The sequence below is a fragment of the Tachysurus vachellii genome, chromosome 20 (genome assembly GCF_030014155.1).
Source record: "Tachysurus vachellii isolate PV-2020 chromosome 20, HZAU_Pvac_v1, whole genome shotgun sequence".
In the NCBI taxonomy this organism is placed as follows: Eukaryota; Metazoa; Chordata; class Actinopteri; order Siluriformes; family Bagridae; genus Tachysurus; species Tachysurus vachellii.
The window spans coordinates 13,023,715-13,038,695 of record NC_083479.1 but is presented as its reverse complement, the minus strand read 5'-3'; the positions used below and the strand labels follow the sequence as shown (position 1 = coordinate 13,038,695).

Sequence of the window (14,981 nt, the reverse complement as noted above, 5' to 3'; positions counted from 1 at the left end):
TAGATTTCTTGTGCAAAACAGATGGCAAATAAGGTTCTGAGCGTGTGTACTGTTGCATAAAAGCCAAAATTCAGTTTCTGTCACGAAGCTCAGTGTCAGTCCACCACATTGGCATGTTTACACTTTTAGTCTATCCTGCTGACTTCCCATCGCCACCCCAAGTATTCTGCACAGAGGGGTGGAAATTAAATCATTGTCGCTACTACATGGAAGAGTAAGACCACCTGCTTCCTTACATTGCATCTGATGGCAGTCTGTGTGAGAACCACCACAGAAGCCAAAGCCTGACAAACTATACATGACAACTGACAAGCTGACTGGATAACAATCTCCTAGAAGTAGTCCAATTCAGCAGAGGGTCCCTGGGGCTACCGGGGAAAGAACTTATTTCTAATAGAATACATATGCATGAACATTGCTGGTATGATCACTGGAGTTATGCACATCACAGTCAATATTGGTCCAGTTTGCACTGTATACTATACCATGTTAGCTTTTTTGTAAAGATTTTTTCAACCTATTCTCTACATACTGGTGGTTACTTCAGGCAGTTGTTTTCACTCAGTTCCCTGAACTGGGAACAAAAAGACTATTTATCTCAATAAATGTTACAAAGAAAATAATAGCTACAATCAGACAATAAAGATGTTCTTCTAAAGCTCTCCTTGTGTAGTTTTAGCCAACTTTCCAAAAAGAAAGTGTAGCAATGCCTTAAAAAGTCTTTAAATTGTTATAATTAACATAAATATAAATGATGCTATTTTCTTAAATAATTCTATCATTGTATGAACCCTGAAAATGACCTAATGTAGTAACACAAATTCTTTCCTCTATAAAGTTCCCATCTTACAGTAACCTTGGGATTTAGATTTTGTATTTATAAATATACTTGACAAAACAATTTATTAATGTTTGCTATAAAGAATGTGTACACATTCCTTAACACATTCACAATGTATATTGACTGCACTAACAACTACTCTTAGTCTTACAGTTAAACTTGCATTTTTTTTTTAATAAATAAAATAAAATAAACAAATAACACATTTTCAGATTGGTCTCAGACTTTTTCAAAGATTTGAGTAAACAGATTTCCCTTTTTTTATAGGATCACATCTACACTACAGATGTGATATATATTATACATCCAAAATATAAATAGGTATTGTTCCTTTAATTGTGCTGTATATATTATAACTGTAATTATTGATGGATTGTAATATAAGTAAATCTGTGTCAAACTATAATAATTAAATAGGTGATTTTTTTTTCACAGACATTCATATAGGCCTATATTTTGAGATCCCAAAGAGAAACCAGCCCAGATAAGAGAAACTCTACAGACAATAACCCAAGCTTAGGTTTGAACCAGGAATCTGGAGTTGTAAGGAATTCAACCCAAAGAAGAAAAATGGATAAGTAACAAATAAATCCCATCTGCAGGCAGATAAACACATGACCCAAAAGTGACAAATCACGTGACAAATCACATGCAGAGAAATAAAAAGTCCTATATGTAAAAATAATTGCACAAAACAACTGAAGAGTCTAAGATGAATATATAAGAATACATAATAACTGCTTTAGCATGAACCTGGTCAGGGTCATGATCTGGACATTATCTCCAGAACACTGAAAGGAACAATGTATTTCAGGTAGAAATACACCCTGCATAGGATACCAGTCACACACACACTCACTCACTCACTCACACACACACACACACACAAACACACACACACATCCACATACACACACACACACACAAACACACACACACATCCACATACACACACACACAAACACACACGCACAAACACATACACACACACAAACACACACGCACAAACACATACACACAAACACATACACACACACACACAAACACACACGCACAAACACATACACACAAACACACACACACAAACACACATCCACACACAAACACACACACACAAACACACACACACAAACACAAACACACACACACACATCCACACACATACACAAATACACACACACAAACACACACAAACAAACACACACGCACATACACACAAACACACACACAAACACACACAAACACATACACACACACACACAAACACACACATCCACACACAAACACACACACACTCACACACAAACACACAAACACACAAACACACACACTTACTCACTCACACACAAACACACATACACACAAACACACATGCACACACATACACACACTCAGTCACACACACACGAATACACACACACAAACACACACACACACAAACACACACATCCACACACACACACACACACACATCCACACACAAATGCACACACACAAACACACACTCACTCACACTAACACACACACAAACACGCACACACACCACACACACACTCACTCACACACAAACACACACACAAACACATATACACACAAACACATACACACAAAAAAAACACACACACAAACACACACACACAAATACATACACACAAACACAAACACACACACTAACTTTACATCCAATCCAATTGTGGCAGGTTTTGGGGATGTGTGATATATAGGAGAAAGCCAGAAGAAACATGGTCAAGAGGAGAGCAGACATGTATAAAAAACAGTGCAATCCATCCAAATCAATCCTAACACGCATCAAAGATGTATTACTAGCAGTATGGTGTATATGGGTTTGTATCTGGGGTAGAATTCTCAGGGACTCCCTTCACTGGAGTGATATCTTTATTCTCCATTTCACTGGGAATAATATGTTTTTTTTCCATGATCATATTTCAACAAGTAGTAGGTATGTAGGTATTTATGGCCTTTACTTAAATGGGTGGGTAAATGAGCTTTTAGCCCTAACGGTGTAGGTATAATGACGCGTAATCGGGGACACCCGTAACCCCACCGCACCCCCACCCTCCCTTTTTTTTTCAGTTCCAGAAAATCCCGGTGCCGTCACTCGAGTCTTCATTCAGCAGCTCGCGCGCACACGGCGGAGGCGCGACTGCGCGCGCGCGCACACACACACGCGCAAGCCTCCTGCCGTCGTGTTTTAACACACGGGAAAAAGCAAGAAGCTTGTGTGTTTCTTCTTAACGCCAAGATTTACGTAGTGAAGCCGTGCGCTCGCTTTCATTCGCTCGGTTCTGCGTCTCCGTGCGGCGGAGCTGAGGGCGCGAGGTGACGGTAGAATGGGCGAAACCCCACGGTTCCCACTGTAACTCTGGCAATGGAGCCCACATTCCCGCGGGGAGACAAAGGTACGAACACTGACGTTTTCTCTCACACCCTGTGTAGCGGTCAGTTTATGACTATAACCGAGCGCGCGTTACTGACAGCGCACGCGACAGTTCCGTCTGTACCGACCGGCTGCTATTTACACTTGTTGAGTGAACATGAACACGAAAGCGCAAGGTTACTGCAGTAGATGCACTGAAGGGGAATAAATGCTTTGGGGTGATGCTGCCGTTAATGGTTCTCTCCATAAACATACCGACTGCTGCTGCAGGTTTGATTACGTTATATAATGTTGCCATGGCGACAGGGAAAAAAAAAGTATTAGCGCTAGGGCACGCGCTCATCCTTACAACAGCACTGTTGGATTAATAACGCACTTTCACTAGTGCACTAATGCAGCAGCCTGCAATAACACACCACAGGTTATATGCCGATCAGAGAAGATACACCCTGAGATCCTGGATGCATTCTGGACTCTTTTCCTGCAGTGAAGCTTTGCCTTCTTGTTCAGTCTGAAGGCGTAAACCTGCAGCTCAGTTCATGCATAATTATTTGTTTGTTTGTTTTTTGTTTGTTTGTTTGTTTGTTTATACAAACCCAGTGTGAAACTAAACCCACAACTTATTCCCCATAACCAGGTAGAACACATTACTCAACTTTGAGTGAATTAATGGTACTTCATTTTTGATGATTTATTTTCATTCATTCATGCATATTGCCTTTGCCTGTGTCACAACTGAGCAAATCATCTCACACAAAATAATGTTTCCAGCCACTGCAGGTGATGCTATTTGTTGCATACACGTCTATTTATGGACGTGAACACATTCAGCATTTGAAGCTTTTACATGAAAAAAAAAAAAGATGTGGTGTATCACATGCTACACTAACTTCGACTCTTAGAAACACTAGTGATGAGGGAATATTTTGAGTATAAGCCAACATTAACTAACCAGTGTTTAAAAAAAAGAAAGACAGAAACTACAAATTGCACAGATGTGCAGTTGACTGCATTGAATAAATTAAGATCATATGCAACACTCTCCATTATGTCTTTATTTAACACTGCGATTTTGCCCGAGCACAAATATGTCCTGATCTCGAGGTTCTTAGTAACAGGATTGTATCACGTAATTCATATAGCACTGCAATATCAGTTTATTGCATGCAGTATTGTCGACAACACCCTTAATGTGCATCGTCTTTACTACAAAAATATACATTTGGAATAGCAGATCATCTCCAAAAATATTTACTGATAGCATGGACTACATATGAGAGATAATAATTACAGCTAATAATTTATATTTACTTATCTGTTACATATGCATTCAAAATATTAGCATTTCAGCTCTTGAAAGGAATCTTGGCCTTAAGCAATGTAAGTGTTAACAAGACAACCACTATTTTTAATTTCTCTGATTTTGACCTTGACATTCTGCTTTAAAAGCATAATTTTTCTATCCATACAGAGATATGACATTTTGAAATGTGGCCAATAGCCTATTTTTCTCCATGGCATTGTTTTTCAGTGGGTTGTTAAACATGTGAAGTTTTCTACTCAGAAAAGATTATTGGTTGTCTCAGTTTCAATCATCACTGAGTAATAAGTATAATTGCAGCTCACTGTTTGATTATTATTAATGATTCACTCATATTATTTGCAAATTCTGAAAGCAGGGTATTATCAGAAATGATGGTGTTTACATGCTCAATTATTTAACATAGTCTAATATGGTACAGAGGTTTAAATTTAAAAAATAAGACATCAGCAGAAAATGATATTGCTACTGTTATTTTTTATGGTAGACTGTCAGATGTAATTAAAACATGTTCTAATACTGTGTGCACGTCTGCATTCCCTATCTAGTTTTTTAGGTAAACCGAAGCCAATGTAATTATACTCTCTGCCAATTTCTGACACATCCAAGCTCACGCTAATTTGCATAACATTGGCAGTCGATTTCACATGTAATGAGCTCCTCTTCTGCCATTCCATACAATAATGAAGCACCAGAATTAAGTATGTCCCCCACTCACTGCCCCGAATGCACCGACCTGCTGGACAACTCATTTGTCTCCCTCTTTCTTTCATATCATGTGTGAGCACCCACGCAATGCAGCAAGCTCTGCACTCACTTACCAGTCCTTTTGAATCCACTAAATATTGCTCTCTCCTTGTGGGTTACTGATACACACAATAAATAATGTTTGGTTTTACAAAATTTCATCACTTAAATTTATTTTTTTTCTCTTATTATTTTGTCCTTTTGTCACAAGACTTTTTAAATTTCTTTCAGGATCACATTGTATACACTATTCTTGAATATTATATTATATTATATTATATTATATTATATTATATTATATTATATTATATTATACTATACTATACTATACTATACTATACTATACTATACTATACTATACTATACTATACTCTGGACACTTACAATGCCCAGACCTTTTTTCTTAAACAAGAAGACTCATGGCAATTCATCATATTTTATGTGCTGGATACACTAAGCTGATTTTGCTGTCACGTAACATTAACCAGTGATTTTGCCAAAATGTCTCATACCTGTAACGACACCATTATACTGCATATTTAGCTACAGTATACAGACAGATCGACATAATTTGTGCTGTTGTCTGTTTGAGAAAACACTGACATTCTTCTAAAGCTCAAGAACAAGGATAAGAACAGAACAAATTTAGATCTGAATCATACACACTCAATATTTTATTTGCTTTGATGTGTATTTAAATTACCAGCTGTCCTACATATTGCCTAGCACACTATCATAAGACTCCCAGCTGTCTTTATTTTCATTACAGCCTAAAATCCATGTCATACACATAAATGGTCTGTATTCTGTGTTGTGTGTGAGAGTGTGGACTTTTTTATAGAGAACTCTTAGATTCAAGGTGACCATGAAAGGTATCTACTGCTCCCACCTCAGTGGTCCATTCTTCAAGTGGGGTGTCTGGATGGAACCGGGTATGCTGTGCGGCTTAACGCTAACTAGACAGATGGAGGTGACAAAAGAAAGGCATAATGAGAACCTGCCTCCAGATGACAAATTCCAATTTGTAACACTAATGATAATGATTGTGCAATATCGGTCACTGACATAGTTTAAGAGAGGAAAAAAATTAAAAAGTAATAAGCAGTTATCCACAATATCTTTGCACTTCAGTTGTTAAGAAGAAATAATGGATGGTTTTGTCAAGAGACATGCTCTCATTTACAACTGTGCCCATAGTTTCTGTGCTAAATGGACATTTATGATCACCATTGTCCATACCTGAGTTTGACAACTGCACTGTAAGTTAAAATCTGTAACACAAAAGACTCACATTTGCTGCTGAATTAAACAGCAAACATACACACAGTAAAAAGTGAATTAGTGGAAATGCATTAAAGGAATGATTTATCATTTTACTTGTAGTGCAGCAAAGAGTAATAGTTCAAATTGATGCATCAATTAAAGTAATTAATGCTTCCGCAGTGGAAGATTAAGGACAGTATACGACACTAACGCCTGTCCATAACACAGGGGTTCAAGTCATTCTTTTTTCCTGCATAGAAATGTGATATTATTAAATAAGATATTAAATACTTACACTGTAGTAATGGAAATTATGACAAAAATTGAAAAATGTAAAGAAATATAATCATTTGAGGATATACATTTAATATACTATTGTACAAGACAAAAGTGACAGGGACAAAGAAACCTCCTTGGTACTATTTTTGGAGCTTCCTCTAAAGGATCCCGGGACAAACAGGAAGACATCATAATTTATATTACACCAGATAGATAGATAGACTATCTATCTATCTATCTATCTATCTATCTATCTATCTATCTATCTATCTATCTATCTATCTATCTAAAAAGCTAGTTTTGCAAAAAAAGTAGATTTTTTCTAATGACAGCTAACATAAGAGTTCAGAACAATAGTGATTAGTAATTAGCAAAGAGTGTTACTATGGTAACACTTACTATTAAATTAATGCTTATAATGCTAAACTCACTTGTAAGTTCTAAGGGTTCTAAAAGTTCTTCTTTCATCAGACCACCAACTAAATTGAGTAAATTGGATTATATTATTTTTCTCTATGAAGGGAAATAAGTAAAAATGTCTTGTCTGTAGTGCAACAGGTGCAGAAATTGTGTTGATAAGCACTGAAAATTCTCTTTTTCTTTGAGAAAAATCTCAAAAGAAAAAAGGAAACCCATCCTTTTCTGGGTGACAACAGGTTGTAGGATTATAAATCACTAATCTTCTACAGCTGTATACTAATAAGTCAAACAGTACAAAATTTGTTGAAAGGATGTCCAGTGTGAACACACGAGTGAGTCCTGGTATGAGTACATTACAATCGTTCTTAGCTACAAATCTACATGGATGAGACAAGACTGTGTATAATTTGGGGAATATGTAAATGTTTTAGCAGCACAGCTTCAGAGCTCTGCAGACACAGCCATCACTGTTAATTCTTGCTTAGGGTCATCACTAGCACAAGGCCTTCCCTCAATGCTGTATCTTTATATTCATTAACACACCACACTACAATTTACAAGGCAACTTGCTTTCTGTGTGTTTGATTGCTATTCATTCATTGTGATTCTCTGTATCTGTCCATCTGTGTCTTTTCATATAGATCAAGAAGCAGAGGTTGTAAGGTACATGCCATGAATACAGTTTTTGGTGTTATTTATTGTTGTCACTTGTTTAAATGGCAAATATGAACTCCATGAGAACAGAGTCACAAAAGGCTTGGACTAGAGAATGCTAGATCACAAGATACAAGATATACAGACTAATGAATTCAGGCTACATAATGCAGTATACTCATGCAACAAGGAGCAGAGATACAAGTGTGCTGATGATAATGAATAGTTCTTGTCCACAGCCAGATGCATTGTGGACCCAATCAAGCACTGATGTGGGGCATTAACAATAATCTGGCTACCTCTTATACTTGCTAATCTGTCTTTATAAGTGGTGTATGATCTTCTACTGTCGTTTAGGACTGAACATGAAGCATTCATGAATAAACTACTCAATATGTTCTATGCATAATAAATATCTATACTATCTCTAGCGTATACGCAACCTATAGTTAGGTGTTATATTCTTTAGACAAACACATCAATAAGCTTTGTTCTGCACAAGTCATGCATTAACATTAACTACCATAATCCTGCTCTGTTCCCTTCTCTAACTGTACTGTTACAGTTTTTATGAACATAAATCAGACATTGTTTTTCTAATTTTGCTTATTAGTTAGTCTTATTTTGGTGAAACTCACCATCGTATTGTAAGATTCCTGTCCTTGGCTGACAGGCATAGAACCCATTGGGGTTCCTTCTGCTGTTGTAGCCCGTCTGCCCCGACATTTGATATTGCGTGTTGTGTGATGCTTTTCTGCTCACTATGGTTGTAAAGAGTGCTTATTTAAGTTACTCTAGCTTTTCTGACAGCATGAACCATTCTGGCTGTTCTCCTCTGGTCTCCTTCTTTGATAAGGAGTTTCCACCTGCAGAACTATCCCCCTTTTTTGCACCATTCTGTGTAGATTCTATGTTGTGCAAAGATTCCAGTAGAGTAGCAGTTGCTGAAATACTCAAACCAGCCTGTCTGGCATCAAGAACACTGCAACACCTAGATCACATTTTTAGAAGATTGATTTGAACAGTAACTTAATATCTAGAGCTGAATCTGCATGTTTTTATACCTTGCTATCATACAGTCTAAATTCTTCCATATTTATTTTTGCACTTTTGCAGTATTTGGCAGACACTCTTATCCAGAGCTTCTTACGTTTTATCTTATTTTATACAACTGAGCAATTGATGTTGAGGGCCTTGCTCAGAGCCCCAGCAGTGACAGCTTGGCGTACCTGGGAATCGAGCTTACAACTTTCCAATCAGAAGTTCAACACCTTAAATACTAAGCTACTACATTCCCATATGATTGGCTGTTCAGATAATTGCATGAATGAGCAGGTATAAAATTCCTATTCCCAGGTTTATTTTGTATTAAAGATTCCCATTCATCGACCCCCTAATCATAATGGAGGTGTATTTTTTGTATCATGTCTAGTCAAATGAAATATTTAGGTCTGGCTATAAATCAGGATGAAATATGAACACTGCATTTAATGGTTTTAGATTTGAATTAAATCAGCTTAAATGTGAATTTTATCATATATTCACAAAAGAGTAAAAAGGTGGGAAAAATGCAAAAGGAAATAAACGGATTTGAATAGTGTCATTGTTAAAGCCTTTTGTTTTGTGCTATAACTAAACAAAAGCTTTAATTCACCCCTACTAATCACCAGGGGTGCTAAATACCATCTGGATATCTTATTGCATACGTGCACACACATACAGAGAACTTCAGATAAGACTCAAAGTAACTGTATGATGAAGTATTGGATTAAATACTGCTTCACTGATGATTCTGATAAAGCATGAGAGTTTTATATCGAAATACTTACTAGCATCAGCTAATAAGATGATTTTGAAGTCATATTATAAATATTTACAACTTATTTACACTGAATATTTACACTGATACCGACTTTCTCATAGCCCTTGCTATCCACTCTACCCAACACTAGGCACTTATTAATGATTAAAAATCGCCAGCATTCTGAATACGAGCAGCTTGATTTTATACTTAAATTGATTGATAGTGACATACTGATGACATTAAAAGCCTAGACAATTAATCTCCACTAAATCAAGTGTGTTAAAGTGCTGATCTGGAGTCCTAGAGCGCTGGATAATTTAGTATGTACACAAAAAAACACCCCAAACTCACAACACAAAGGTTTGTGAATAAACTAATGAGTTAATTATATAAGGTGTATTAAATAAAGAGAACCGGTAAAGTCACATATGCAGCCACTGACATAAAAAGGATGTAATTATCTACAATATCATAAAGATATTATGCGATATTCACCTGGAAATTGCAGTCAGAGAACGGAGGAGTAATGATTGAGTGGATCCAAAGTGTATGATTAAGAGTAATGTGGTTTTAAAGGTTGTTGGCTGCAGTGATGTCAGACCCAGAAGATTTGTACATGTACACACACGTGAACACATAAGGACATAAAGATCAGTAGCATGCTGCTTTTATTCACAGCATTGGAAGAAGTCTAAAATCCCTGTTTTTATCATATTTTGTAGTCTTATCTTACCGCTCTGCATATATCAAATGTTGTACTGCTAAATCGATGGAGTGTCAGTTCAGCTGTCATGTTTTGTGATGAAAGCAGGACCCCGTCAGCTCCATGAGTCATGCAGCAGACTGCAGGGTGTGGAAAGGCACTGAAATATCACACCGAACATCAGCCTTCATGACTGATACCTTTATTTAAAACTGAACGACATGCAGATTAGAGTATGAGATTGTTTCTTCTTTAAAATGTAAAATAAAATATAGCACAACTTTAGTCATGGGGATAACCTGATATTGGGTAGCCAGATACACTACGGAGTTTGATAGCTGCAGTAACGTTTCCTGACCAGTTTCTGAGAGTTATATGACATGCTGCAGTGAGTCTTTTTTATTTCTCGGCTCTGTGCTTGTGACAGAATTTAGACAAGCCTAGGTGAGGGAGCTAATTATTATCACAGTGCTGCTTATCACAAATACTGCTGTAGTGGCATTTTACACATAATACTCTTATTTATTTTTCTACTTAATATTTTCATTTTGTAGGTTATTATTGTTCTTTTATTGTTGCAACTGCCAATAAAGAAAACATTTTATACAAATTAGTTGTGATAGAATGTTGCGTGAGTATTCGGACATAATTTATGCCATAATTGCACCGTGTTATATTCTCACAGCTCCAGCATTCCTTGTTCAAGCCTGAGCTCGAGTTACTGTCTTTGTGAAGTATCTCATGTTCTTATTGGATGCACACAGGTTTCCTCTGAGTTACCATTGTGTGTGTGTGTGTGTAGATGAGGTCCATGTGGAGGAGCCGGGCCGTATGCGTGCCGTGAGGATGCGTGGTGAGGGGCTACTGTGGGACGATCCTCTGCACTTCTCGTGGCTGATGGAGGCTGAGTCGTTTACATCGTCAGTGCAGGCAGGTGGCCCCATGCCCGGCACAGCCATGACACTCGAGCAGAAGACCACCTTCGCCTTTGTCATCTTCCTCTTTGTCTTCCTCTGCATGCTGATTGTGCGCTGCTTCCGTATCCTACTGGACCCCTACCGCAGTATGCCCACCTCCACTTGGGCTGATGGTCTCGACGGCCTTGAGAAGGGCCAATTTGACTACACACTGGCATAGTGGAAACACACACTAACACAAAAACTCTGACACGACTATAACTAGATACACCTAGTTAAATGAAACACAAACAACCTTAAAATAAGTAATGATTACAAGCAATCATTTTGTGATGTATATTACACACGTAGCTAAAAATACTATATACACACACGATATGGTAAGGAATCTAAATGTGATACGATATGAAGTAAAAAAAAAAAAATTTAGGTGCATGGTTAGTAAAATGTCAAGCTTGAAATATAGAAAATGTTGTGTCACACACATATGTGCACACACAGGGTGTTTTGTGAAAGGAGCAGTCAGGGATTATGAGTGCTGCCAGAGGCAGATGTGGACTGGCGTGTGCCCCTCTGTGCCGCTGTGAGCCTGGTGACACTCATACAGGGTAACCCAAGCGCTGCTCCTTCAGCTTCCTGCAAACACCCAGCACCCAATTTCTTCTTCTCTCCAACACCATTGATATCTGCACTGTTGTATACTGCCAAGTAGACATCTTTAGACAATATGTCCTTTTGAAGACCCTTTATAAGCACTTCATAAATACTAGATAGGTTAATGCTTATGCCTACAAAAGTGAGCCTTAAGGTATGCACTGTTATTATCAATGCAGCTTAGTTTTGTCAGAATTAGCAATTAGGGCGTGTTTGTGCAGTGCTTATGGCTTCATAAAGGGCCAATAATTCAATTATGCTGATGTTGACATAGGCAACTTATGAGAAAATATTTGACACGGATGCTAAAGGTGACACCTGTGGGTTTGTTCATAGCCCGGTGTGAACTTTAAAGACAATTTGAGCCTTGTATGTATCTAAACAACAGTTGTTTCAAAAGTGATCATACAGTCAGCATATACTGCCTCATTAGCACAATAAACTGAATTTAGATCAGTTCCAGTTTGATAACTGAGCTGCCGTGATTCTCTTTGTCAGCTTTTCCATTTGAAGCTGTCGCTGCAGGAGCTATAATCGCTAGTTTGCTTTGAAATAATTCATAGCTCAGAACAAGTGATGAGGAAAGGCCACTTTTCAGAGGTGCCTCCTTAGTCATTCATATGGTGATAAAAATGTCTGTGTCACGTTTGTCCAGACTTTGGCTGAATTGCACTGAATTCATTTTCCTTTTCAGATCTTTTAGTCTCTTTGCCCATCAGCCTGCCAAATGAAGTTCCTTTGCACTTTTATGTTGTTTCACCACTGTGAATGAGCCAATGAGAAACTAAGAGCACTTAAGGAGTGAGTTGAACTGCCAGGGACTTTGATTACGACTGCCACTGTTTCGCATGCACAAAGCCACGTGAATGTGTGAGAGAATCCTAAAGCACCGAGTAGTACAATGGGACTTGACAGATGTTTTCCATGCAAATGATACTATCAGTTAAGAAGAGTTCACTGTGAGGTTCTGCTTCACTTCCTTAGAGTAACCTTGTGTCTGTGCAGTATGTTTTATCACAAATATCCAAATAAGAAAAAAATAATTTGGAAATCCCCAAAACTGTGAGGATATTTAGACCTACATACTGTTAGAACAAGATTTAAATTCATCATAAGTGAATTGCTTATGAAGCTAGTAGTGGGGATTCAGTGTGGATTCAGACACGTGGCACATACAACCACACTTGTATTTGTCTTATAGAGAGATGAAAATAAACTCTTACCAAAATCATCAACTGACTCTCCTTTTGATTCTTGGTTTGTTGCTCATTTTAAATCATTATGTGTCAAGGAAATATAGAATTTGGGTGTGATTTTAGTTAATATTCTTTCATTTCCACGTAGTTAAATGTAGTCATATTTTTAGAGCCTTATCCTTTCAATCATTCAATTCTTCCTTCAAATTCCCATCACTACTGATATAGTTGTATTTGTATTGAACAGTATAAACTATACATTGTCCATCATTAAGATGCAAACAAGGAGGACAGGTAATGGCCCCTACACAAGAAATCAATAAGTACCAATCTTTACCCATTTAAATGCTTTCATTTTTCTTTCAGAATGATGAAACACACAAGCCTCCTCCCTGATTTTAATCAATAACCTGAACTACAGAATTGGTCTCATGAGAGGTTTAGAGGTCAGGGATTCTGTGATGCATAAAAGACATAATATGTCAAAATGTCTTCCAACAAAGATAAATTTAGAAATAAGATCTTTCTTAGAAAGTGCTATGGAATTCAGATTAATAACCTAATAGATTACAAGGGAAATTCTTTCCATTGTTTAATGATAAAAAAGTATCAAAGATATGTATCATAAATGTGTAATTTTTGGCATCTGCATTAGATTATTTGCTGTTTTAATGTGAACTCGTTAAAACCAAACACCACAGCTGATCATAAGAACAATACATTCATGCAACTAATCAGTGATGGTCATGTCAGGTGATTTATCAAATTTAACCTCAGTAAACTAAGCCTGATTTTTTTGGAGTGGTCTATTTTGTGGCTGATGTTTTTCTGTAACACTTCCCTGGTTAAATTAAATTAAAAATAATAATAAAAAAATATTGTGTGTGTGTGTGTTCTTCAAAATCTATGTTTCTATATATAAACTGCACTGCTTTTTATTGCCAATAACTACTTACAGCTGGTTATAAAACATTTGATATAACATTGCAGCCTGTGGAAGAATCAGTTCATTTACAGTATGCGCCACCATGTACACAGTCATAATGCAATACTGCTTTTGGTCAGCAGGTGGCAGCAGAACATAACTGCAGCAGCACAGCTCCTCACAGACACAAAGTCTGGCCCTCTAATATTGATTATGTTGGCTTTGTAGAAGCCAACATTCTCTTTTCCTATTTCAACTTTTATAAGCGATCCGAGTACCAGTACTTCCGGTACCGGGTCTCAAAGTGGCCTTTTTCCCCATAGACTCCCATCATAAATTTTGGAGGTTTATAACTCGGCAAGCTTTCGAACTATCTACACCAAACTCGGCCAGCTCCTTTAGGGTGATACTCTGAACAAAGTACCATCTACCAAAGTAGTTGGTGTACCGACTGACCTTTCGGTTGTGCCGTAGTCCCGCCCCCATAATATGCAAAATCAAAAAACTTTTTACAACATGGACATGTGACATATCAAAACACTCAGAACAATGAGGGGAACTTCCTCACGTGTATTCTGATGACGTCACATGCTCGTCTCCACTTGCCTCCAAATGTTTTGGCACCCTATCTTTCTATCCACTTTCCTCCAAAAGTAACACTGTCCCTTATGTCCACTCGCCTCCAAAAAGCACCGGCCTTTGCGAATACTTGCCTCGTCAAAGCCAACATCAAAGTTTGTCACGACGAACTTTACAAACCTAGTTTTAACTCATCGACTTCCCCTTGCTTTCCATATGAATCATTCGGTCAGTAGATTATAGTTAGCATCACTGTGGACATGCAGAATGACAGCTGCAT

General features: G+C 37.5%; 1 protein-coding gene across 3 annotated transcripts; it reads left to right on the top strand.

Annotated features, from left to right (window-relative positions):
- Positions 1-3,011: 3,011 nt before the first annotated feature.
- Positions 3,012-13,232, top strand: LOC132863327 (cortexin-3). Of its 3 annotated transcripts, XM_060896067.1 has the most exons (3): positions 6,128-6,239; positions 7,911-7,932; positions 11,233-13,232. In XM_060896067.1, exon 3 carries the CDS (start codon positions 11,262-11,264, stop codon positions 11,565-11,567), a length of 306 nt encoding a protein of 101 aa, XP_060752050.1. In that variant the 5' UTR covers positions 6,128-6,239; positions 7,911-7,932; positions 11,233-11,261; the 3' UTR covers positions 11,568-13,232. The 3 variants fall into 3 exon arrangements, with proteins under 3 accessions (XP_060752049.1, XP_060752048.1, XP_060752050.1); XM_060896066.1 differs by lacking the exons at positions 6,128-6,239; positions 7,911-7,932 and adding an exon at positions 3,012-3,261; XM_060896065.1 differs by lacking the exon at positions 7,911-7,932 and having other exon boundaries at positions 5,770-6,239.
- The last annotated feature ends 1,749 nt before the right edge of the window (positions 13,233-14,981 follow it).

Bases quoted from the DNA above. Each gene is read 5' to 3' on its own strand.
- LOC132863327 (XM_060896065.1), top strand. From the start codon at position 6,173: ATGAAAGGTATCTACTGCTCCCACCTCAGTGGTCCATTCTTCAAGTGG. The intron at 6,240-11,232 runs GTATGCTGTGCG...GTGTGTGTGTAG, and splicing joins GGGTGTCTGGATGGAACCGG to ATGAGGTCCATGTGGAGGAG.